The following is a 23,545-nucleotide window of genomic DNA, read 5'->3' as shown; positions in this document are numbered from 1 at the left end:
CAGGTCTGCAGATGGACAGGCCAGGCTCCCAGAAAAGGGGAGCCACTGTGGGCCTGGGCAGGGGTGTGGGCAGAGATGGGTCAGGTGGACGAAGGTAAGGGTGGCTGGAGGACAGGGTGGCCATGGGGTGGACATAGGACTCGCACTGCCTGAAGAGTCCAGGTACCTGATGAAGTCGCTGTACTCCATCCAGAAGACACCCTCGCTGCTGCCGTGCGGCATAAGCTCGCCACGCAGGTGCCCTGGCCAGTGTGGCCACTCATCTGACCAGCTGCCGTTCCAGGAAAAGCGGCCCCATGGGTTCCGGAGACGCAGGAGCCTGTGGACCACAGGGCTGAGGGCTACGGCTCCCACCGCCCGTCTACATGCCCTGGCTGCCCATGGCTGGCCCAGCCCCTACCTGAAGCCCTGGACGTCTCGGACATCCAGGACGGAGTAGGCGTGGCGGGGGCGCAGGCCCAGGCTCTCGTAGGTAGCGTCATCCACCTTCATGTTGCCGCCCCCACAAGAGGCACCCATGAGGAACCTGTGCAGGTAGAGTGACCTCGTGAAGGGAGGCTTGCTGACCAGGAGGCCTTGATGAGTAGGGCCCCTTAGTAACCGGAGGCCTCACTCACTGGGGAGGGCTCAGTTACCAGGGGACCCCCGTTGGCCCTGGGGATAGGGGGTCCTCCCTGCCTGTGGGGGAGTGCACATCCTGGGGACCTAGGATAGATGGTGGACTCAGGAAGTACTGGCCCACCTCCTACACTGTGGCCTGAGAGCTCAGGGCTTGGGCTAGGGTCGGGCAGGCCTGGGTCCTGCCAGCTCAGGGCCTCCGCTCCCCAATGGGATGGGGCAGCAGTACTGCCCAATATCAGCTGAGAATAGGGGGTCTCGGCACCAATGAGCCTCGTCTCCCAGGTCTAGGGTTCTGCACCCTTGGAGACATCCTGGCCGGCGTGTATTGCAAATCAGAAAACAGCCCACCCCCACCAGGTACTCCGTGGGGCTTGCTCCACAGGGATCCAGGCAGATGCTGATGGTCATCCTGGGCCCAGGTCAGGTACGGGCTGATGGGAAGCATCCTGCCTATTCCCCCGGCCTGAGCAGGCTGGACCGCCAGCTGGCAGTGGGAGAGGACCAGGCCCCCTAACTGGCCAGCCCATGCTGGAAACATCTTATAAAACACGCGGTGTGGGTCAGAGGGCACTCGTCCCTGCTTCTCCCACCATGCCAGGCCCTGGCCTGGCCTTCCCCTCGCCTCGCCTCGCCTCTCCTCCCAAACCGCTGACCACCGCAACACCCGCCCCTCTTACCCAGCCTCCTTAGAACTCAGCATTTTGGCCCAGATGAGGTCAGTGTCAACAGGTTCCTCGCGGGGGTTAGTGGAGCTGACCTGCAGCGCCAGGCTCTCACAGGGGGCGCCGGTGAGCGTGGCCAGGCCTTCGATGGCACGCCCCGCCTGGAGGGCAAAGTAGGAGCCGTGCAGCTTGGCCAGAGCTTTCTCGATGAGGGCCACCCACAGCTGCTTCCGCTGGGCCTGCAGGAAGGGGCTGGTGTGAAGGGGCGCCGAAGCCCGACCCCCACCCCTGGCAGCCCACCACCCCTGGCAGCCCACCCTGCCACCTGCGAGAAGAGGAGAAAGCCGGCCTCGTCGCAGGGCAGCATGTCATCTACCAGCACTGTCGTCCACGTGCCGTCCTTACAAAGCCGCACCTGGTAGGCGCCCTCCTCGCACAGGCTACGCGTGACCATCACCCGCTCGACCAGATCGGGCCGCTCGGCCAGCACTGCCAGGGCACTCAGGAACCTATGTGGGGCCGGGAGCCTCAGTGGTGGGCATGACCAGACCGCCCCACCACCCAGCCCTGGCAGGTGCCCTGAACTCACCAGCAGTTCCCCAGCAGCCCCTGCAGGATGTCTGAGGGACGGAGAGTGTGGAACACAGACCAGGAAGTGCTGTGGTCCCTGAAGACGGAGCAGTTGATCTCGTGAGGCCGCAGCCATTGTCTCACACGCTGCTGGACACTATCACCCACAGGGAAGCCCACAGACTCGGGCCCAGGGGGGAAGCTGTCATCCACGAAGTTCACTTTGTTCTGCAGAAAACATAGCCATACACTCAGGCAGCTCAGGACAGCAACCTGAAAACACTGCCTGAGCCCCAGAAAAAAGGAGGTAGGCATGTGCACAACCACTCTGACCCATGTCGAAGGCTCAGCTGGGGCCTCGCGGGACCCACACCATCCAGTGTGGGGGACCGAAGCCAACCAGGACACTGCAGGCCAGCGGTGGGTCAGTGGGAGGTGTATGTGCCCCAGGGGGATGGCAGAGACCCCAGCCTGGAGGCCATAGGGGTGGTGGGCTTGGGGTACAGGGAACTTGGGTGGCTTCCCTGTCCAACCCATGACCCGCCACACCTCAGGCCCCAGGAAGAGCGGTGGGGGCACCTGGCTGGAATAGGGAAGCCAGGACACAAGACTCGGGGCGGCTGTCAGGGTAAGCTGCTGGCAGCCCCAAGGACAGCATGAGGGGGCATCCCAACCCCGGGTTCCGGCAGATTCCCCATGGCTAGAGGAAGCACCAGGCCTGCCTGCTGGCATGAGGCCTCGCCTGTGTCCCCACCTGCCTGTGGCTTCACATCTATGGGAAACCACACCTGAGAGAGGTCAGGACCACAAACTATGGGTTCTCAGAGAAAAAAGGCAAGATGCGGGCAGTGAGGACCAGCTACACTTGGGGGTGCGGAGCGGGGTGGGAGGTGACTCAGTGGCCCAACCCAAGCTCAGGGCCAGGCCAGTGCTCATAGCTCGGGGAACAAGGTACTGTCCGTCTCGCCACAGGTTCCTCCCTCCCAACTGGAGAAGGGACAGCAGGTAAGGACAAAAGATGTGGAGGTCAGGGGCCAGGAAAAGCGCAAGGAGAGGCCCTTGGGGAGAGCAGTGCCAGCCCTGCAGTGCAGGCCACCGTCCCAACGGGACTCACCTCCCGGCAGAAGGCCACAATGTTCTCCCAGAGGGCTTTGGCCTCACCCTCATCTGTCTGCCGCCGCTTCTCCACGTGCATGCTCTCCCTGCGCCTCAGGGGTGCAGCGCCCCTGCGCTGGGCCACCAGGACCTGGGGCGTGTGGCAGGCGGCACAGTGCTTGGCCCGGGGTGCGTTGAGCAGAGTGCAGGCGGGGCAGGCCCACTGGCCCGGCCACTCAGGCGTGGCCTCAGGAAAGAGGCGGCTGGCCTTGTGGGCCGCACAGAGGCCCGGCTTGTCGGCGCTGCAGTCGGGACAACGGGCGAGGGCCTCGCCATGCTCCTGGAAGCCATGCAGCTTGGAGCAGCCGCACACCGTGCACCGGGGGGCCGCGGTGGGGTTCTTGAGCGTGCACTTGGCACATGACCAGGTGGTGAAGTCAGGGCTGGAAGGGCTGGCTGGCGTGTAGCGCACGATGTCGCCAGCCAGGTCGATAACATCGGAGCCCGGTGAGGCACCACAGGCATCGCACAGACACATGGGGCCAGCTGCAGAGCAGGAGCTGCACGGGCGCAGCCCAGGGCCACCCTCGGTCCCCTCCTCCTCCAAAGCACTCAGCCGCTTGCCTGACAGCAACTCTGCCAAGCGGGAGGCCCCAGCCGCAGTCCGCCCAGGGCCCTGGGGGGGCCCCTTGGAGCCAGCTGGGGGCAAGGGCTGGGTGGCCTCAGGCAACGGTGGCTGCAGCTGGGGGGGAACCTCGCGGCGGCTGCGAGGCACGGGGTTGTTCTGCAGGGTGGGTGAGAAAGGGCTGAAGGGCAGCATCCGGGGCGGCTCCTGGTCAGCGGCAGAGGGAGGGTCGGCCTCGGCGCCTTCCCCGGGCTGGGGTGGGGCAGGTGTGATGTGGAAGCCGGCGGGGGTCACGACTTCGGGGACCACCAGAGCCTCAGGAGGGATCCTGGGCAGTGAGAGTTTTCGGGGGCCCCCACAGGCAGAGCAGGAGCTGGCCATGGGTGTATTGTGCAGCGTGCAGCGGGGGCAGGCCCAGCCGCTCCCGGGTTCTGCCACCCCTTCCTCCTTCTCCTCCGGCCGACCCCTGGCCGGCTCCATGGCCGCTGGTCCCTCCGTCTGCACTGGACCCGCCTCCTCCTTGCAGCTGCCCTTGGGCTCCACCAGGATGGTGGGCGGCTTGGGTAGGACCCCGTTGATGACTGGCAGCAGGGAGGTGCCGGGCACAGGCTCTGGGGCAAAGCCACACACCTCGCAGGCCTCCTTGCCCAGGAAGTTCCGGAATGTGCATCGGGCGCAGGGCCATTTCTGCTCCTCAACGCTGAGCCGCAGGATCTGGTCAAGGTCTGGCTTGTGCCGGGGAGCCTCACAGATGGAGCACTGGCGCTGGCCGGCCGGGTTCAGGAAGGTGCAACGTGTGCAGGACCACTCCCCAAGCGTGGCCATGGACCCGGGCGAGTGTGTGTGGCTGTAAGGGAAGGCCCAATCAGTGCACGGCCGTGGGGCAGGGGCTCGGGGCTCCAGCCGAAATGAGCAGGATTGTGCCCTTCTGGGCTGTGACAGGCATCAGGCTCAAGAGGGCAGCCAGCCTGTAAGGGGCTCGAGGACTCTGAGGGGTGAGAGGCCCCCCAAGGCCTCTCAGGAACCCCGCAGGTCTATTCTCAGACCCTTTCTAGAAGGGTGGACCTGGGAGGGTGGAGGGACGGGGTTGAGCCACACCATCGTAGCGGCCTTGGGGCCCTGGTGTGGAGGCTGTCTTTGATCAGTCCCAGGAAAGAGTCTGAATGAACTTCTTCGACAGGGTCAAGGGCGTCTACAAAATACAGTGAACATCATCCTGGGTGGTGAGAGACTGAATCTGTCCCTCCCAGAGCAGGAGCTTAGTGCGGCTAGTCAACACTGTACTGGAGTGTTAGCCAGAGCAATTAGGCCGGCAGAAGAGATAAAAGGCAGCCGATGGGAAAAGAAGTAAAACTAGTGCCATTGGCAGATGACATAATCTCATACATACAAAATCCCAAGAACCTACAAAAAAACCTACTAGAGCTAATACATGAATTCCGCAAAGTTGTAGGGCACGAGATGAACACACAAGTCAGCTGTGTTTCTGTGCCAGCAATGACCAATCTGAAAAGGAAGAAACAGTACCACTTACAACAGCACCCGAAAGAATAAAACTTCCAGGAATACATTTCACTGAGGCGGTAAAATACTTGTATCCTGAAAACTACAAAAATTGCTGAAAGAAACTCAAGAAGACCTACATAAATAGAAAAACATCACGTGTTCATTGATTAGAAGACTTAATATAGTTATAACGACAATACCAATACCATCCAAAGTGATCTACAGATTCAATGAAATCCCTGTCGAAATCTCCGTGGTCTTTTTTTTTTTTTTTTGCAGGAATGCAAAAAGCTGATTCCAAAATTCACACCAAATTGCAAGGGCCCCCAAGTAGCTAAAACGATCTTGAAAAAGAGTCAGAAAGTCAAGACAGTGTGGTAGTCAAGACAGTGTGGTATTGCCATAAGGATAGACTATATATGTCTACACATGGTCTATATAACCAATGAAAAGAATGGAAAGTCCAGAAATAAACCCTCACACATATGGTCAAATGATTTTTGACAAGGGTGTTAAGACCATTCGATGGGGAAAGGACAGTCTTTTTAACAAATGGTGCTGGGACAGCTGAACATAAACACTAAAGAATGAAGCTGGGCCCTAATCTCACATCATATTAAAAAATGAACTGAAAATGCATCAATGACCTAAATGTAGAAACAAAAGCTACAGAACTCTTAGAAGAAGAAAACAGAGGTAAACTTTCATGACCTTAGATTTGGCAATGGATTGTTTGATATGAAACCAAAAGCACAGGCAAATAAAGAAAAGAAAGGGTCGGCCGAGGGGCTCAGTTGGTTAAGAGCTCGCTCAAGAGTGCGAGCTCTGAGCAACAGGGTCACCGGTTTGATTCCCGGCCCGACCCGAGCTGAGCTGCTGCTGAGCAGCCAACAGGTGGCAAGATGGCTCAGTTGAAAAAAATTTAAAAATTGGACTTCATCAAAATTAATAGCTTCTGTGCTTCAAAGGACATTATCAAAAAAGTGAAAAGAAAACCTGCACAAAGGGAGAAGATATTTGCAAACTACGTATCTGATAAGTGTCTTGTATCCATAATATATAAAGAACCCTTACAATTAGACAACGACAGAAAAACGACCTGTCTTAAAAATGGGCAAAGGGGGCTGGCCGAGTGGTGCAATGGTTAAGAACTGGCTTGGGACGCCAGAGGGCTCCGGTTCGGATCCTACATATGAGGGCCAGTGACACTGCCCTCCACAGCTAAGATGCTGTACAACAGCTCAACCTGGAGCTGGGCTGCCATGAGTCGCTGGTGACGGCGTAGGCTGCAGCCCCTGTGGCAGTGGGTTGCCATGGGCTACCGTGTATAGCCAGCAGCCAGCGTGAGCGGCCAGCAGCCGCAGTGAGCGGCCGTCCAGAAGCCGGCGACTCATCTGCCTCGCCTGGGAAGAGCACAATGATGGTGCCAACTTGGGCCAGTGAAGCAACGTCCTCCACAACTAGACTGAAGAACAAAACGACAGCAACTTGTCTGTTCCCCTTCCCCCAATTCCCCAGCACTGTTCCCATCCCCCAATTCCCCAATAAAAATCTTAAAAAAAAAGGAAAAAAAAAGTGAAATAGTCCTACCACATGACCCAACGATTCCACCCCTAGGTATCGACCCCAAAGAACTGAAAACTGGTACTCTGATAAACACACATACATATATGTTCACAGCGGATCTATTCACAATAGTCAAAGGTGGAAACCACCCAAACATCCATCAACGAATACATAGATAAGCCACAAAAAAGAATAAAATTCTGACACATGCTACAACATGGATGAACCCTGAACACATTCAAAGTGAAAGAAGGCAGACACAAAAGACCACAAGTTCCACAATTCCATTTATAGAAAATGCCCAGGCCAAGCACATCCTTAAGAGGCAGAAATAAGACTGATGGTTCCAGGGGCTGGGAAGCAACTGCAGAATGGGCACGGGGTTTTCTGGGGTCATAAAAACGTTTTGGAACTAGAGGGGACAGATGCACACAGTGAATGCACTAAATACCACTGAATTGTTCACTTTGAAATTATTAATTTTACATTATGTGAATTTCATCTCAAAAAAAAAGTCTGAGTGCGTGAAGGGAGGGCAATGGCGTGAATGGTCCTCTCCATGCTGTGGGTGAGGTCACCCCTGATTCGGGGTCGCCAGTGGAGTCCCCCAGGGCAGGAGTCAATGCTGGCATGTGCTGGGGGCTCCAGATATCTGACCATGAAAAACAACCCAGCAGTGCTCGTGGCCACCCACTAGGCCATTTCTCCCTGGCAGAGGACAGGCTCACCCCAGGAGACCTTCTGTCCCGTGCAAAGGCCCTCGGACTGATCAGCTCCAGGAATAACAGTGGCCCCTCAGGTGGGGCCGTGGGTGGTGACCTACCTGCACCTCAGCAGTCCCTACTGACTGCCCAGCCCCTGGGCACAGCCTGAACCTTGTGGGGTCTGGGCACTGTCCACTTACCTGCCCACCACCCACCTAGACCCCTGCAGGCCCGTTCTGCCCAGCAGGGGCTCAAGGAGGCAGCTCCAAGTCCTGAAGCAACACAAACCTTCCTCCTCTCATAGTGCACGTTATGAGGTCTTGGGGGCCACAGGCTGCCCAGCGAGGGGATAGCAAGGGGGAGGTGGGGGATGTCCAAGATCAAAGGCGGTGGGAAAGGGGACATGGCCACCACTACCACCAGCCTGTCCCAAACTGCAAGCCTGGGAGATCCTGTGTGTAGCAGGACACTGTCCTCCTGGGATGAACAGAGACTGTCCGGGGGAAGGCACCTGTCTGTAACTGCAGGGCTGCCAACACTCAGGGTGGACTCCATTCCCCCAGGAGCTCCTATCCCAGGAAGCCTCTGGCTGTGCATTGGGAGGCAGATGGGCTGCTGCCCGACACACCCAGGATGGGTCTACGCCTCAGGTCCTGGTCCTGGGGGGGTTAGCACCAGGGCCAGTCCCTGGAGTAGGGCCCGCAGGGAGAGCCACACACCACATGCCCGGTGTGGCCAGAAGATGTGGTACTCTGAAAGTCGCCAGGCCTGAGGCATGGCAGTGGGGTGGGTACAGGGAGAGCAGAGCAGGAAGGGCTGAAGGGCTGGCCAGGGAGGTGGGAGCCAGGAAACCCACACCTGGCTCCTGGGACCCTGCTGGTTGTGCAGAGCAGGACAGGGCACCCACCTCCCACTCTCTCAGGTTCCCTGGAGCACTGACACGCAGCCCCCTTTGCTGGGTAGGTTCTTGGGGCCTGGCCTGCCTGCACCTCCAAGGCTGGGCCTCTGCTCTTCCCAGGAGCACAAAAAAGGCGTTCAGGCTCAAGCAGGGCAAGTGGGACGCTCCAGATTGGCTCCTCCCACCCAAGACGGGCCAGGGGTCTGGGGCAGGGGAGGCTGGCCCCGCTATCTGCCTTTCAAGAGCTAATCTGGGCATGAAGGCGTTGTCCACACACCACAACACACAACCTCCTACACTGCTGCTCCGCTGGCATAAAAATCAATTGTTCTTTACAAGGCACGGAGCTTGTGCTTCTAATGCTATGTTCACGCCAAACCCTTTTGGTTCAGGAAGAAAGCAAGCTTGCCTCTTCAAAAATAAAAAACAAACAAAAAACCTCCCCTGGGCAACACGACTGATTCCCGGAGCCCAGAGCAAACTCTATGAAGCCGTTTTCCTGGCCCACCCGTGTGGACCAGCCCTGGGGTGAGCGGGTGGGCGCCCAGCACCCGTGGAATAAGTCAGGGCCAGAGCCAGGGCCAGGTCAGCCTTAGCCTTGGATTCTATGCTATGCAAAGCCTAAGAAATTTGCCTGGACACGACCGGGAAAACCCCACCCCAACGTTCCCCATTAGAGGACAAGGGCCCATGGTCAGACAAGGTGTGGGGCACGGCATGTGCCCCCAACCCCTCCCATGCACACACACAGGTCAGGTCCTGGGCAGGCTCAGGGGATGGTCATTCACCCTGTGTACCTAAGCTGGCCTGGTGTGACCCTACACAGACCACAAGCTCCTGGGAAATCTCAGGGAGGACTCAGGCCCCAGCACCAGAAGAAAAAGTGGGCCCAGGGCCCTCCTAGGACACATCTGCCCTGGGCTGCAGGGCCCTGGTGGTCCCAGGTGCACTGAGCAAGGATAGTCTTGCAAACGCTGGGGACAGGGGATATGTGTGTGACGGGGGAGCCCAAGTCCTGTTCACCCAAGTAACCCGCCAGCTGGCCAGTCCCTGGCCTAGGCTGGCTGCACACAAGGCATGGTGTCTGCTGGTCCTAGCCAGCACCTGGGGACAGAGCAGGTTTCACTGCCATCCTGGTGGATAAGGAGAATCAGGAAGGTTCTGTCTGGAGTTCAGAAAGGCTAACATGAAAACAGTGCCTTGGGGAAACAGAGGTAGGGCTTGGTGGACGCAGCAGCCCCTCTGACCGGAAGGAGGCTGAGGCGATGTGGTGGCGGCACAGCCGTGGGGCTGGCACAGCACTTCTTCACAATCCCCGAGGCCTGCCCCTCACAACCCATACCTCGGAATCCTCGGGTGATAAAGGGAAATGGCTCAGGGGTCAGTGATGGGTGAGCTGCTCTGGTCTCTGGAACCCCAGGGCCACCCCCCATAGCCACCATGACAGGCCTTGGGACCGGGGTGGGGGGGGGACCAAGGGCTCAGGAGACCCTCAGCAAGGCCCAGAGACCTGAAATCTCTAGAGCACCCGAGGGTGAGGCCAGAGCACCAAGCAAAGCCCGGGAGTAAGACAGTCGGGAACCCAGAGTCAAACCAGACCCTCAACACAACACGCTCCCAGGTTCCATGACCCTCACTGGGCTGAATCACCCACGCTCCAGGCTGAACCATCATGTCGGAGAAAACTGGCTGCTCGTGGAAAATGACCTGTTAGTCCTTACACCAGAAAGGCTATGTCACAGGGAAAACGGAGGGAATTGCCCAGAAAAATACCTGCTCCACCCTTATTATCTGGGAGGTGCCAACACTCAGCTCTAATTCAAAGAGGGGGTGGTTACAGAGTTGCTCTTGGGGCTCACTGTGAAGTCCCCCAGTACCCACGACAAGCGTGTTTGCAGGGACGTGGGGCGTTCTGGGAACGGCCTCTCTCCTCCCCATGGAAGCTGAGCGGTAAGAGGTGCCACACAAGCACCTGGATCAAGCCACAGGACCCAGGCTGGGCTCCTGCTCAGGCCACACAGCAAGGTCGGCCAACCTGCCTGGCTGCGGCCACCCGACCCCAGACCCTGGAACCCCTTGCTGGTTTCGAAGTGCGCCGGGCGCCGCCCCTGGAGGCCACTCTCAGCCAGTCTTGGGCTGTCCTCCTTGTCTGTCCCCAGGGCAGGCCCAGATCTTATAGGTGACCTATGCCCACATCAACTGCTTATTGATTACGGTGAAGAGCTCCTGGGCATTGCAGTTCCTGGTCCCAGCCCGGCAGTGGGTTTCAGGAAACAGCCATGCTTGGCTCTTGGCTTCGTCACTGCAACGGGGCACTCGCAGCCGAGCAGGCAGTGTGCCGATGTACAGGCAGAGGCTGCTGTGCTGCTGGCTTATGCACGTGCCTTCCTAGTGTCTGACACCCCCATCAGAGCTGGGGAGGGGTCGCCCATGCACATGCCTGGCTGACCCTCGACTGTGGTGGAGTGCCGCACGGTGTGTGTATACACATGTGCCTGTGTGTGCGTGTGGGGAGAGGGTCCTATCGGGGTCGGTGGGCAGGGCTGCTACAGCATGGGGGACCACCTACCTGCCTTTCTACCCCCTTCCTTCCTGCCATCTGTCGTGCCCAGCTCCCCCACACCCGCAGTTCTTTCTTATCTCTGGTCCGGGTGCCCGTGAGTTCCTCAAGGTCATTAGCGCCATTTCTTCCTGATTGGACTTTGCCCACACTAACTGCCTTGAGGTCTGGGCCTGACTCCAGTGGCCATGCACGGAGGGTCTGGCAGGAGCCAGGAGAAGGAGAGAGGGTGAGCGGCATCACCAGGCACTTGGCTTGAAGGCATGGGTCGAGACGGGAAGTCTAACACACCCCTTAGCACGCAAGGCCTCAGAGAGAGCTGCCTGGCAAGCCCCACAGGTCCCCCGGGGGGGGGCCAGCTTCCCTCCCTGGGACTCAGTAATTCTCCGAGCAGTTTATCCTAAGGAAATAAATAAACGGAAATAAAAAGACATGTGGGTAGATGAAAACCTGAGTAGATATTCAACATCACCAACCATCAGGGAAATGCAAATCGAACCACCACTAGAGATACCACCTCATACCCACCAGGTGGGCCAGAGCCAAAACCCGCAGATAACAAGTGTTAGACAGGACGTGGAGAAACTAGAGCCCTCCCCTGCACCGCTGGTGGGAATGCAAAATGGTCCAGCCGCTGTGGAAAACAGTCTGGCAGTTTCTGAGAAAGTCAAACATAAACGTGCAATAAACCTCGGAAATTTCATTCTAGGTATCTATCTACCCAAGAGAAATGAAAGCATACCCAAAAAATCGTACACAAATGTTCATGGCAGCATGATTCATAAAAACCAAGTGGCAACAACCCCAAATGTTCATCAGCTGAGGAATGGGTAAACAAATGTGGTCCATCGAGACAATGGACTATTACGCAGCCATCAAAAGAATGAAGCACTGACATACGTTGTACGTGGATGGGCCTTGAAAATATGCTCAGTTCACAGACACAGAAGAACAAGCTATGTGATTCCGCTTACGTGAAATTTCTAGAATGGGCAAATCTATAGACAGGAAGCAGGGTGGTTGCCTAGAGATGGGGAGGGATTGCGAATGAGAAGGATCTTTTCGGGGGCATGGAGATGCTGGAAAACTGGACTGTGGTGATGGTTGCCCAACTCTATGATGAATTGAAACCACTGAACTGTACACGTGTGAGGGGTGAATTTGATAGCATGTTACATCTCCATAAAGCTGGGACACGGAGATGCTCACTAGTGCATCATTGATACAGTAATTAGGGGAACCGAGGAAATTCTGATTCTGCCTCTCACTGGTCCCTGCCACTGTCCTGCCTCCCAGCACATCCCTCTGGACCTCAAGGCCCTGAATCCTGGCTGCTAGGATAACTTATAAGACCTCTGAGACTCTCCACCTGGCTGTGCTAACCCCTCCACAACCCTCCCAGTTTCCTCCTCTGCCAGGGACTTGCTTCAGCTCCAAGACCATCCCAGGAGGCTGGTCCCACACTCCAGCATGCCCAGGGGAGGGGCATGGTGAGAGCCAGGAGGAGAAAGGGTGAGAAAAGTCACCAGGCACTTGGCTTGATGGCTTGAGTCAAGATCCAAAGTCTAACACATACACACGCCCCTCAGCACGTCGCCTACCTGGCCGGGGAGTCCAGGACACACCACTGAACCTAGGCCTGGGAACCCTGGGACAGCGGGGCTACCGCTGCCTCTGCCCCAAGGTCCGAGGAACCCTGAGTGTATGCTGAGTACCAGACGCTTCCAGCACGGCCGTGGGATGGAGGGTAAGGTGGGGGCATCAGTGCCGGGGTGGGATGCTGAAGCCCCACCTGCCCCTACCCCAGCCACCCCAGCACCCCAGAGGGGAGGCTCTCCAGGTGACCCAACGGCAGCCTGAGGGACCTGGCAAGTAAAGGTGTGGCCCTGCAGCCCCACTGCCCTTCCTGCTCCCCTGCAGGCAGCCATGTCAGAGGAGGGGTATACACACACAGATGGGAGGCCCCAGCAGTGTCCCTGAAATCCTGCAGGAAGCATGCAAGCATTCTCAGCGCATGCCACTGCCACCCGGGCCTGGGGGTGGGGGGCAGGCTCCCCACCCGCCCGGCAAAAAGCTCTAGAAGCAGCTTCACCATGAGCCCCAGACTGAGCACTCTACGCCCGGAGGCAGATCCCACTCCAGCTGCCCCCAACCAGCAGGCCGAGTCACAGGGCTGGCTTTCAGGAGCCTCTGCCAAGCATGGAACAATCCCAGAGCCTCTTGTGCCACTGTGGGAAAGTGGGTCACCAGAGGAGCCTAATAAATAAGAACCCACTTTTCTGCAAGCCCCTCTGCCAAAGAAGGGGCACCCTGACAGAGCAGCACTCCCACCCACAGGGGCCCCCCCCATCTTTCTTACCTTCGGGCCCGGGGGCGTAGGGGCTGGTGCTGCCGGGTGACCAGGGCACCGCCCCAGACTGACCCGACAGACCCGCCGGGGCCATTCCTACACCAGCCGGCCGCTGCTGCTGGGGGGCCCGGGTAGGGCGGCCCCCCGGGAAAGCCATGGTCCGACTCGGTCTCGGCGGCCAGCGAGGAGGCGGAGCTCCCCATGGCCCCCTTGACGGCGGCCGCACTGAGAGCCGGGCCTGGTCACACGCGGCCGGAGCATGGAGGGAGGTGAGTACCGAACAGGAGACAGGGCGGCCAGGCTGGTCAAAGTCACACAACAAAAATAAACACAGAGAAAATAAAGAGAAAGAGAAGAAACAGCATGATTCACAGGAACAAGGCCCCAGGAGCTCTGGGAGGGCTTCCCAGCATGAGTGGCCTTGAGGCAGGAAGGGGATAGCTATTAGCGGGGACCTGGGGTCTGCGCCTGACCCAGCAGCAGGCATCCTGCAGTGGCCGCCTCAGGGACCCGTACAACAGAGGTCCCCACAAGGCCAAAGGCCAGGAGTCGACAGAGCTGCGTCCCAAGCACAAGGCACCCCCTACCCTTCCTGCCCCATAACCAGAGCCCCCTTCTCTGCTCCTGAAAACCCACATCCACCCATCAGCTGCCCAAAGGGAACAGATGGTGGTACCAACAGCTGCTGGTCTTCGAGGGTTTTATCCTCAGTGAGATGAGAAATGACATGACTTTGCTTTACTGTAGAAGGAAGGATCAAGACATACTTAACCAAAGGAAAAGGGGGAACAAGGGAAGTGAGCGCCGTGGGGCTGGTGCAGGCCTGCAGGACACCCTCCGGGAGGGCACTCAGTGCCACCACGCAGCCAGGTGGGTTCACACAGCGCCATGTCCACCCACATGCCCTTCTGAAGCCTTCCTGAGGGACAGCCTCCCCAACCCAGGGAAACTTCAGGGACCCAAGAGGAGATGGGTGACCTGGGAGGGATCTGGGAGGCTGGCCAGGCCTCCAGTGGGGGACTTTCTGCACTCCAGGGGAGGCCTCTGACCGCCCCCTGGCCAAGGGGAGGAGCGAAACACAGCCCAGGAACATCCACCCTGAGACGGGGCAGCGAGTCTCATTTTAAATGAGGCGGGTCCCAGTCAGATGAGGGAGGACGCCCGTGCATCCTCTCCTCGTCTACCTGGCCAGGCTCTGGGCCACAGTGGGCATCTGCTTGGCTTGCTGGCTATGAACATGACCAGCAGTATGGCCCTCACCCCGGGGTCCACTGTCACCACTGACACCCTCTCCCAAGGAAGTGCCTAGGTAACGGGCCAGGGGCTTGAGGAGAACTGGGGAAGCATCCCTGGCTGCCAGGCAGGCGGCCAGTGGGCACTCAGGCAGGCTGGTGGGGCTGCGCAGGGTTCCCCACACCTGAGTGACCAGCGGCACACACAGCGCTGGAGGATGGCGCAGGACAAGCACAGTGGGGCATAGGATGGGAGACGTCTGCGACCCCTGCCCTCTACAAGCTTTGGTTGGGTGGCTGAATCCCCTGCAGCGATGACATTCTCTGGGGTGCCTCTTGTCCGGGGGACAGGATGTGGCTGGGACAGTGCAGCACCAGCCCTGACTGGCCTGGGGGCCCAAGTCACTTGCTGCTCAGGCCTCTGTCCCAAAGCACGAGCAGAACTGAGCAGTAGGGTAGAGACCCCGTGGCCTGCAGAGCTGACCCTGTCCCCACCTGGCCCTTGAAGGAATGTCTGCCGGCTCCGGCCTCCAGGAACATTGTCCAATAGAAGCCTCATGTGAGCTACAGCGGTCATTTCCAATCCTCCAACAGCCACGTAAGAAACGTGATAGACAGGTTATGGAAATCTCAATAATGTACCTCCCATAGCCCACACATAACCTAACACACCCAAACCATCACGTGTCAGTATGAGACCGGGCAAAGCCACATGGGAGCTGCGTGACACCATCTTGGGTCAAGGTCTTTGGACTTGACTGTGGTTCACACTCATCTCCGCTGGACGCGCCAGGCTCAGGGGTCAGCAGCCACATGAGCCAGTGGCTTCGGTACTGGACAATGCTCCCACAGGCCCAGGAGGGCTTAAGTGCAGGCAGCTGCAGGTGCAGAGCACTGAGCACGCCCACCAGCAGTCAGTTCCAAGCAACCTGGGGCACTCAGGATACGTGCCTCTGCCATGATTACAAATCAGACACCAGAACAAGCATAACAGCCCCTGAACTTCAGAATCCTACTCTATACAGGGGACCCTCCTGGGAAAAGGGCCCAGGTGTTTCTGACGCTCCCCTTTCACAGTCAGATCCTGAGCAGGTAAATGGCAGAGTGGGGAGGAGCAGGTGAGGACAGGTGAGGGCTTGGGTTGGAACCATGCCCAGGGGAGACACCCATGGGCAGAAATGCCCATGACTGGGTCCGGGGCTAGTCTGCCCCTGATGAAGAGCTTTGTCTGTGTCCACTGGGAGGGCAGAGGACAGGGCAGCCAGGAGAAGCCGGGCCCAAGAACCCCAAACCAGGGGTGGGGGTAGGGTAGACAGTGCCATCTGCAGCCAGGTCAGGGCTGGCACCTGGCCCATGTCCCAGGTGACGCCACCATGATGCAGGCAGAGCCAAAGAGGAAGCCGGACCCCACGCAAAGTGAGGACACAGCCCTGGGCCTTCCCTGCCTGGAGGACGGGGCAGCTAGGTCCTGCGTGGGCTGGATATGCTGCCCGAAGCACAGGTTCCCACGAGGGCCCACCTGCTCTTCACTGATGCCCTTAACAGGCCCTCAGCCACTGTGAGGTGTGTGTGGGCCCCCTACCCCTGCATGCTGGCAAAGCATGGGGTGCCTGAGTGGGGCCAGCCCCCTGACACACCTTCAGGGAACTCTGATCCTACAGACCCCATCTGGGGAGGGTGGGAGGCCCGTTGAGGGGTGGGCTACACAGTGGTGGCCAGGCCTCTCCTGGGGGCTCAAAGAGAAGGGAGAGGAGAGGCAGCCTGGAAGGGCAGACGCCCTCCAGAGAGCAGCCAGCTCCAGAAGGGCCTCTCTCGGGGTTTCCGGAGATGACAGTACCCTAATACTCCCACACTCTATCTTGGCCCGCTGGGGGTGGGGATGAGCCCCTAGGAGGGAGATCCCATCAAGGAGCACCCTGGTTGGGCAAGGTACTCGGCCAGGCCACCAAGGACAGCATGGACCCTGCTGCCCCCAAGCCAACCCGAGGGTCCCACCTGCACGTGGGGACATGTGGGAAGCGCTGCTGGGAAGGGCGGGTCAATCCATGGCTCCCATCCTGGCTCCACAACAGAATAACCAGGGATGGGAGCTTTTACAAACACAGGCCCTGCCCTTTGAGATACAGTCCCAGGTGAGGGCCTCCGGCAAAGCAGAGCAGGCTGCGCTCCCAGGTGACAAGCCCTGTGCAGCCTCATCTCCTATAGGGCCTGCTCCTCCTCTCACCTCAAGTGAGGAGTGTGGAGCCCATCTGCCAGCCCTGCAACAGCCTAGGTCCGTTCACTCCTTCCTCCATGCATCACTTATTCATTCAGCAAATGCCCATCAGGGCCCTACTGTGTCCCAGGCCCTGTCTTAGGCACTGGCTATGGCAACATGCATGGACCCTGCCTGCAGGGGGCTCACTTTTTGGCTGCATGGTGTATATAACACGTCTCCAGGCAGAAGCCAGAGCGCAGCCGACGGCAGAGCCAACCTCCTGGACTGTGCAAAGGGGCAGGGCACCACAGGAAGTGCAGCTGCCCCACAGCCCACACTGGTTCCTCTTGCCCTCACCGGGGAACCGCTGCCCTAGATTTAAATGGGGCGGTGGCCTAGATCTGCCCTCAGAAGCACGCAGGTGGGGCTGCTGCCACCCCCAGAAGACAGGGCGTTAATCCACAGGGGCTGACTGGGCTATCCACCAGGCCCGGCATGAGGCGTGTGCCCAGCATTGCACTCTGAGAGGACAGCAGGGGACCGACTGCCCACCCAGTGATAAGCGCATGAAGGGCCAGATGAGGACAACCCTCTCCATGAGACCCCACATGGGGTGCACCTGTCTCAGTCACAGCAGGCTGGACCCCAGTGGTGACGGACACCCACCACCCCGCGCCCCGGCTCACCTACTCTCCCACTGCCAGTGGGCCCTCTATGGGTGGGCACTAAGACCTTAGCACGTCTGTGAGGCAGGTAGGGGCACTCCCGTGTGGTGGGGGGATGAGTTGCTCCCACCAAGTGAGTGTACCTGGCCCAGGCTGGGGGTGAGCAGACCCTCACCCTTGAGCCAGAAGCCTGCAGCCATGGAGGCCACACCCAAGTCCCAAGGGGGAGGACGCAGGTGTTTATGCTCCGCCAACCCAGCTCAGACTCCTGGGGCTCTCTGAGTCCGTGCCCCCCACGTTAGCTGGCAAGGCACAAGTCCTGTTAAAGCTAATCAAGATCCATCGCCCATGCCGTAATAATGGTCCTTCACCGACTGCAGCTCCTCTGGCAAGCTGCCCGAAACCAGCCCAGGACAGGGACTCGGGAGAGGGACAGAGGGTGACCCACCGAGGGAACACCAAGCTTTTCTGGAGCACTGATCCCTGCGCCCAGAACACCCATGGCCACCTACCGTACCCCAGAATTACACCCACCAGATGGGAAGCTGAGAGCACGCTGGTTGGTCCCCCACGGCCTGAGAAGGGCTGCCAACCGGATGGAAACGCCGAGGACAAGAAGCTCCTGGCTGAGTGGGGGAGGCCCCCTCCACCAGAAACAAGAAACCAGGCTGGAACCCCACCCTGGGAAAGTCCCCACCCCAGGGAGGGCCTGACTTTGACCTCCCCGCCCCCAGGACTGGCAAGACTGCATTCTCCTGCAGCTGCCCCCTCCTTCCAGGAGTCAGCAGCTGGCCCACATCAACAGCTCACTGGCCCACTCCCTTGAACTGGGAGGACAGCAAGGCACAGAGGCAGGGGATGGTTTACAGGGGACACAGGGGTCCCACTTGGGGAGAACACCAAAGGGACAGCAGGCAGGGCCTTGTGGTGTGCCCTAGAATGACAGGGCCACAGCCCCAAGCCTCAGACGCACAGTGGCCTGTGAGGCCATGAGAAGTCAGGGTTGAGGTCAGGTCAGTGGGTCTCAAGGGGGTTCTGGGAATCAAGGGTTCTAAGGAGAGGCCCAGGAACCCCTGCAGAGAGAGAACGCCTGCGACACACTCCAGCCCACTGCTCCACAACCAACCCCACAGCCCTATCGGACCCACAGTGCCTGGGAAGGGACTTGCCTCACTGTGTAGATGCTTAGCTCCCTCCAAGATCACGACTGGGTCAGCAACAGAACAGGTTTGCCAATAGCACATCCACCCAGAGGACACATCCCCTCTCCTGGAAGGTTCTGGACTCTGGCCCTGGAATAGCAGATCCAGCCCCCAAGCTTACTACCTTGGGCCAGAGTCCATTGGAGAGCAGTGGCGACCAGCCACGTGGTCCAGGCTCGGCAGCCATCTGTGGCTCTTGTGTTGGGCTATGTCCCACCCATAGGCCAGGGCCACCGGGAGGGCTGTCCCACCTCTGCAGGTGCGGGCTTGGACAAGGAATGGCCCTCGGATCTCTGAGAACACTCCGATGGGAGGTGGCCTGGGGACTACATCCCTTTAGAAGCTGCATCTGTCCCTCACCCAGGAAGTTGGAGGCCCCAGGGGAGCTGCATGGCTCAGCCAGCTCCTCACTGCCCGGTCCAAGTCCTTGACTACTCCTGGGCCAGCCAGGATGGCAGATGGGGCTGTTCAAGACCTGGGGTCCAGTGGGCTGGGCCTCCCTTAGCCTGGCTCTGCCCACAGCAGGGGTTTCCAGGAAAAGGTGCCTAGGTAGGACAGGGCTCTGGGCAAGCAGCCAGGCAGCCATCGAGATTCCCCAGGACCCAGGTCCTGGCACCACCTGGCCACTCCAGCCTCCAACCACTGCTGCAGGCTGGGCGACTCTGCACACGTGTCCCCCTCCTGCCCATCCTCGGCACGGTGCAAGGGTCCACCTGAGGCGATGGATGGCTCTAAAGACACAAGAGGACACACAGTGACCCCATTCCTGGCTGCAGCCTCCCCCACTCCCTCACCTTAGCCCTCAGGCAAACACCGAGGCCGGCCACCCCCTGCTCACAGGGTCTGCACCCGCAAGACTTGTGAGAAGGTTCTGTTGAAATTATAACTCCCTCCACCCCAAGAGCCAGGTCCAGGAATAAAAGCAGTGGTCCCCAACCGTGTAACAACCACTTCCTGTCAGCAACCTTGGAAAGAAATGCACATGTCCCAAATCCTAGCCCACCTGAGTGGGATCTGCTGCCCAAACACGCTACAGGGCGGTCGCTCTTCTTGGCGGGTCTGGACTTCTCTGTACATCAAAGGCTCCAGTCCCTGACAGTTCCAGCGGCCAGCTCTAGGGCAGAAGTCAGGGCTCCTGGCTGCAGATCCCCACCCACGTTCCTTCAGGCCACTCAAGGCACCTCTGCACTGCCTGCTGACCCTGGTCAAGGGGAATGACTGGCAGCTGCTGGCTGGATTCTCTACTTTCTGAGGCGGGAGGAGAGGAAACGGGCCTCTCAAAGGCACACACGAGGAGGCAGAAGGATGGGCACACAGGGTCCTGGGGCTGCTTCCAAGGAGGGGAACGGGGTCACTGTGTGTCCTCTTGTGTCTCTGGAGCTGAACCCCACCTCAGCTGCGCAACACGAAAAAGGAGATGATGTTTTCCACGCGGCACCTTCAGGGACACTCTCAGGATTTCACAAGTTCAATATTGGTTAATGCTGAGCACTATTTTTAACGGGAAAAGAGCAGCCACTATACAAGCGCTCTTGTTTTTTGGCACTTATACGTTTCTGTTGGCCAAGTGGCGGCAGGAGCACCCTTGGCCAGGGCAGCCCCGCTGGCAGCAGGGCAGGTTTCACAGGGCATGGGGCACTCGAGCCTTCAGCTCACCCCACAGGGAGGCAGATGGGGAGTCGGGGCTCTGCAGCCACCTCCTCTGGAATGGCACGGGCTCCAGGACATGCCGTCTTTCCTGTGACATGGCAGGAGGGCAGCATGAAACAGGGGCTGAAGGTCCTAGAGACTCAGTCCGCCTGCGTGAGTTTAATTCTGAGAAGTGTGGATGCGGCGGCGAGCTGGCCCCAGGAGGAACTCCCAATGCTTCAGGTTTGGGCTGTGACAAGGCAGGAGGAGCAGGAAGTCACAATGACTGCCTTTCTCAGGGCGCAGGCTCACATGACACTTCCAGACAGCAGCTATCGACCTGCTTTCCTCCTGGTATTTTGCGGCACCGTCCAGGCACATCCCTCCCCCACCAGCCACCAGGGAGCTGGGGATGCAGCCCTCGAAGGTCCCCCTGGGCCTCAGAAAAGCCAGAGAGCAGGGTGCAGAGCAGCTGCTGGAGCATGATGGCGTTTGCAGGACAGGAGGGCTGAGGTTGAACACGTATGCGCGCTACTGTCTCCTACGAACCCGCCCCGCTGCCCCTGGACCAGTCCTTACAGAGGGACAGCATGTCACTGACTTCCCGAGTGGCTCCTCCTGGGACTCCTGTGCTGGACTAGGCGACCTCTGACCTCCCATGGCCCCCGCACCCGGGCACCAGGCTGTCCTGGTGGCACCAATGCAGCGCTATGCAGAAGTCCCACTCTGACCCATCCCTGGGCCTCTGCCATGACCTCAGAGTGACAAGGTGTGGCTGAGCAGGTCCCCAAGCCCGAGAAAGGCAGTCCAGCCTCAATCCACGGCTTCCTACCAGCTCATTCCAAGAGAGTGGAGGCCAGCAAGTCCATTCCTCATCCCCAAAGAGGCCTCGGAGTGCCATTCGGACTTCAGAGCCGAGTGACCAGGGCTGCCTGCCAGCAAGCAGCTAACAAAGAATACTCACTGCCCACCTACTCTGTGTAGATGGGATGGTACTGGGCGCCAAGGGTCAGCGTGTGCATGGGAAGCCAGGGACGTCAGAGCTCAACAAGACCTCCTAGGCATTCTTGGCAGAGCAGGAAAGGGGGAGAACGGGACAAGCTGCTTCCATGCTGAGGGAGAGGTTTAGCAGAAGAGATTTGGCGCCAGACAAGATCACTGAGACATTCCCACGGGTGCCAGGTGCTGAACGGAGCACAGGGCAGGACCAGAGGGAAGGGCAGCAAGGAGGTGCCGGGCAGCCCAGGCAACAGTGGGGAGCAGAGGAGAAACGGGCTGAGCCCAGAGCCCCCTTGACACCCTGGGGGCAGGGGGCATCCTTGCTCAGGGTCTGGGCCCAGGCTTTTAATATCAGATGAAAAAAACCACCAAACCCACCCCACTAGCCCACACAGTTTCCATTTAATTACGCCATTTGCCTTTCTAGAACCCTTCTGCGCCTGGGGTGGTGAGTGGTGCACCGAGGACCAGATCAGAGACTACTCTGCCCCCAAAAGCCATGACCGTGGGTAGTTGCCCCCCTCAGGCTCTTCACTGACCAGCTCAAGTCCATAAACGATATTGGGGTTTGGGGGCATTTTTTAGGGCTGCTCCTCAGTACAATGGAGCTTACCAGAGTGGTACCCAAGAGACAGGGGCTGGCAGAGCTTGGTGCAGGGCCTGAGTACAAAGGAGCTTCAGTAAGTGTCTACCACTGTGAAGCCAGCCAAGCCTGGCCTCTCTGGTGAAGGGCAGAGGGACTCAGAATTGCCCACATGGTGGGGCAGAGGTTCCCGTGCAGATGCAGGATTTAGAGGGTTCAGCCACGTCCCGTTCTCAGAGCCCAGGTCTGGGAGGCTCAGAGCAGACACAAGATCTGAGACCGTAGGTTCCTACCCAAAGCCATACCATACCTAAGCCTTGGGCCGAGCAGGGAGGGCTTAAACCTGACTCTCAGGTCATGGGCCCAACTGCTCAAGAAAAGCAGCTCCAGAGGTTTTCAGATGCAGCAGGGAAGAGGGAGAAGAGGCGCACTCCTTCTAGGAGCAAAACAACTTGAGAGGAAGTCAGATGTGCTCACCCCCAAGGCCAGGCTGTGCTGACTTCCTGCAAGAAAGACCCTGACTTCCTGCAAGACCCCACTTCCTACAAGACGACCAGCCAGGCAGGCCTCCAAACAGGGCTCCAGGCTCTTCAGGTTCCCCTGTCTGTCTGGGGCTCTCTTTCTCTTCAGGAAACACTATCTTTATCTATCTTCACATTTGAAGAAAGTCACTCAGAAGTAGAAGGATGGAATTACCCCACCACCTCCCCCAGCCCAGCCTCTGGAAGCTGAAGATAATCACTCCCCACACCTAACTGTGACTCACCTGGGTAGAGGGAGAAGCCCGGGGATCCCCAAAGGAGGGGCTCTTGAGAGGGGCACAGACTGGACTCAGCACCATGCTGAGTCCCCGTTTCTCCCACAAAATGCCACTGCTCTGAATTGCAGGACCCTAGACTCCCAGGCTTGGTTTCAGGGATTCTGTTGCTGACAATCTGGTCACACACTCCTGTGCATTCAAAGGTCCCTGAGAGCCACCCAACCATGGCCACTTGATGACGCAAGAAAGGTTCACTGGTCAGGACCAAAGGAGCCCCTTTCGTGGCCAACAGGAAGAGCAGGGTCTGCCCAGCAGCCTGGCAAACATTCTCAGGGGCCACTCTCTCTAACTTCCCTGTATCTCTCTCCCACACCAGCTGGGAGAGGAACAGAGAAGAGGAAGTGTAGGGTAGCCAGTGGGCACACAGGACACGCCTGTGCTCCCCCAATTCCATGGGGCCGCCCCCAGGCAGTGCCCCAAGTCCTTCGGTGTGGAGGGCTGCGGGCACCACCATGCACATCCCCTAATGCAGCCAGCACCAGGACGCTGCCTGGAAGATAAGGGCACTCAAGGGCAGGCAGGGGCTGAGGCCGCCTCCTGTGTCCGCAGCATCCTGAGGTTGGTCTAGTGACCCAGATGACCCAGGTCCCCACCTGCTCCCCTCTCCGAGCAGCGCCCCCAGCCCAACCCGGGCTCTGGGCAATGCCCAGGTGGCGCTGGTGGGGCAGTAGGCTGACCCTGGCTCCGAGGCCCGCAGCCCTGGCGCTGAGAGGAGCTGCCCACCAGGCCCGGTCTCCGGCGAGGGTCCAGGCCGCGCCCCCAGCCCCAGCCTGGCTGGCGGGACTCACCTCGCAACCCGGCGGTGCCTCCTCCGTCCCTGCGGCCTGGGTGGCGCGGCCACCGGCCCGCTCGCCCCTGCCGGCCGACCCACAACTTCTGCCAACCACCGTACTGCCCCGCTGGCCTTCAGCGCTGAGTGGCGGAGCCGCCGAACGCCCAAACCCGGCTGGACCCGGTCCGCGTCCGGCGCCCGCCCTACGCCGCCTCCGTAGCGTAGCGCCCGGCGGGGGCCCCGCGGCTACGGCGCGCCCCGGGCGCACGCGGCGCTGTGAATCGCGCGC

General features: G+C 59.3%; 1 protein-coding gene across 1 annotated transcript in view; it reads right to left on the bottom strand.

Moving 5' to 3' along the window:
- Positions 1-23,545, bottom strand: part of CAPN15 (calpain 15) — a 26,571-nt gene extending 3,026 nt beyond the window's left edge. Inside the window, exons 1-8 of the mRNA XM_019648448.1 lie at positions 23,273-23,545; positions 13,167-13,458; positions 2,968-4,420; positions 1,873-2,081; positions 1,609-1,792; positions 1,299-1,522; positions 401-526; positions 22-319 (exon numbers count right to left, since the gene is read on the bottom strand). Coding sequence (XP_019503993.1) covers positions 22-319; positions 401-526; positions 1,299-1,522; positions 1,609-1,792; positions 1,873-2,081; positions 2,968-4,420; positions 13,167-13,360 — 2,688 coding nt within the window. The 5' untranslated portion in view covers positions 13,361-13,458; positions 23,273-23,545. The remainder of the gene's footprint in view (positions 1-21; positions 320-400; positions 527-1,298; positions 1,523-1,608; positions 1,793-1,872; positions 2,082-2,967; positions 4,421-13,166; positions 13,459-23,272) is intronic.

The sequence above is a fragment of the Hipposideros armiger genome, unplaced genomic scaffold, assembly GCF_001890085.2.
Source record: "Hipposideros armiger isolate ML-2016 unplaced genomic scaffold, ASM189008v1 scaffold_126, whole genome shotgun sequence".
In the NCBI taxonomy this organism is placed as follows: domain Eukaryota; kingdom Metazoa; phylum Chordata; class Mammalia; order Chiroptera; family Hipposideridae; genus Hipposideros; species Hipposideros armiger.
The sequence above is the reverse complement of the archived record's forward strand: the minus strand, read 5'-3'. Positions and strand labels throughout refer to the sequence as shown.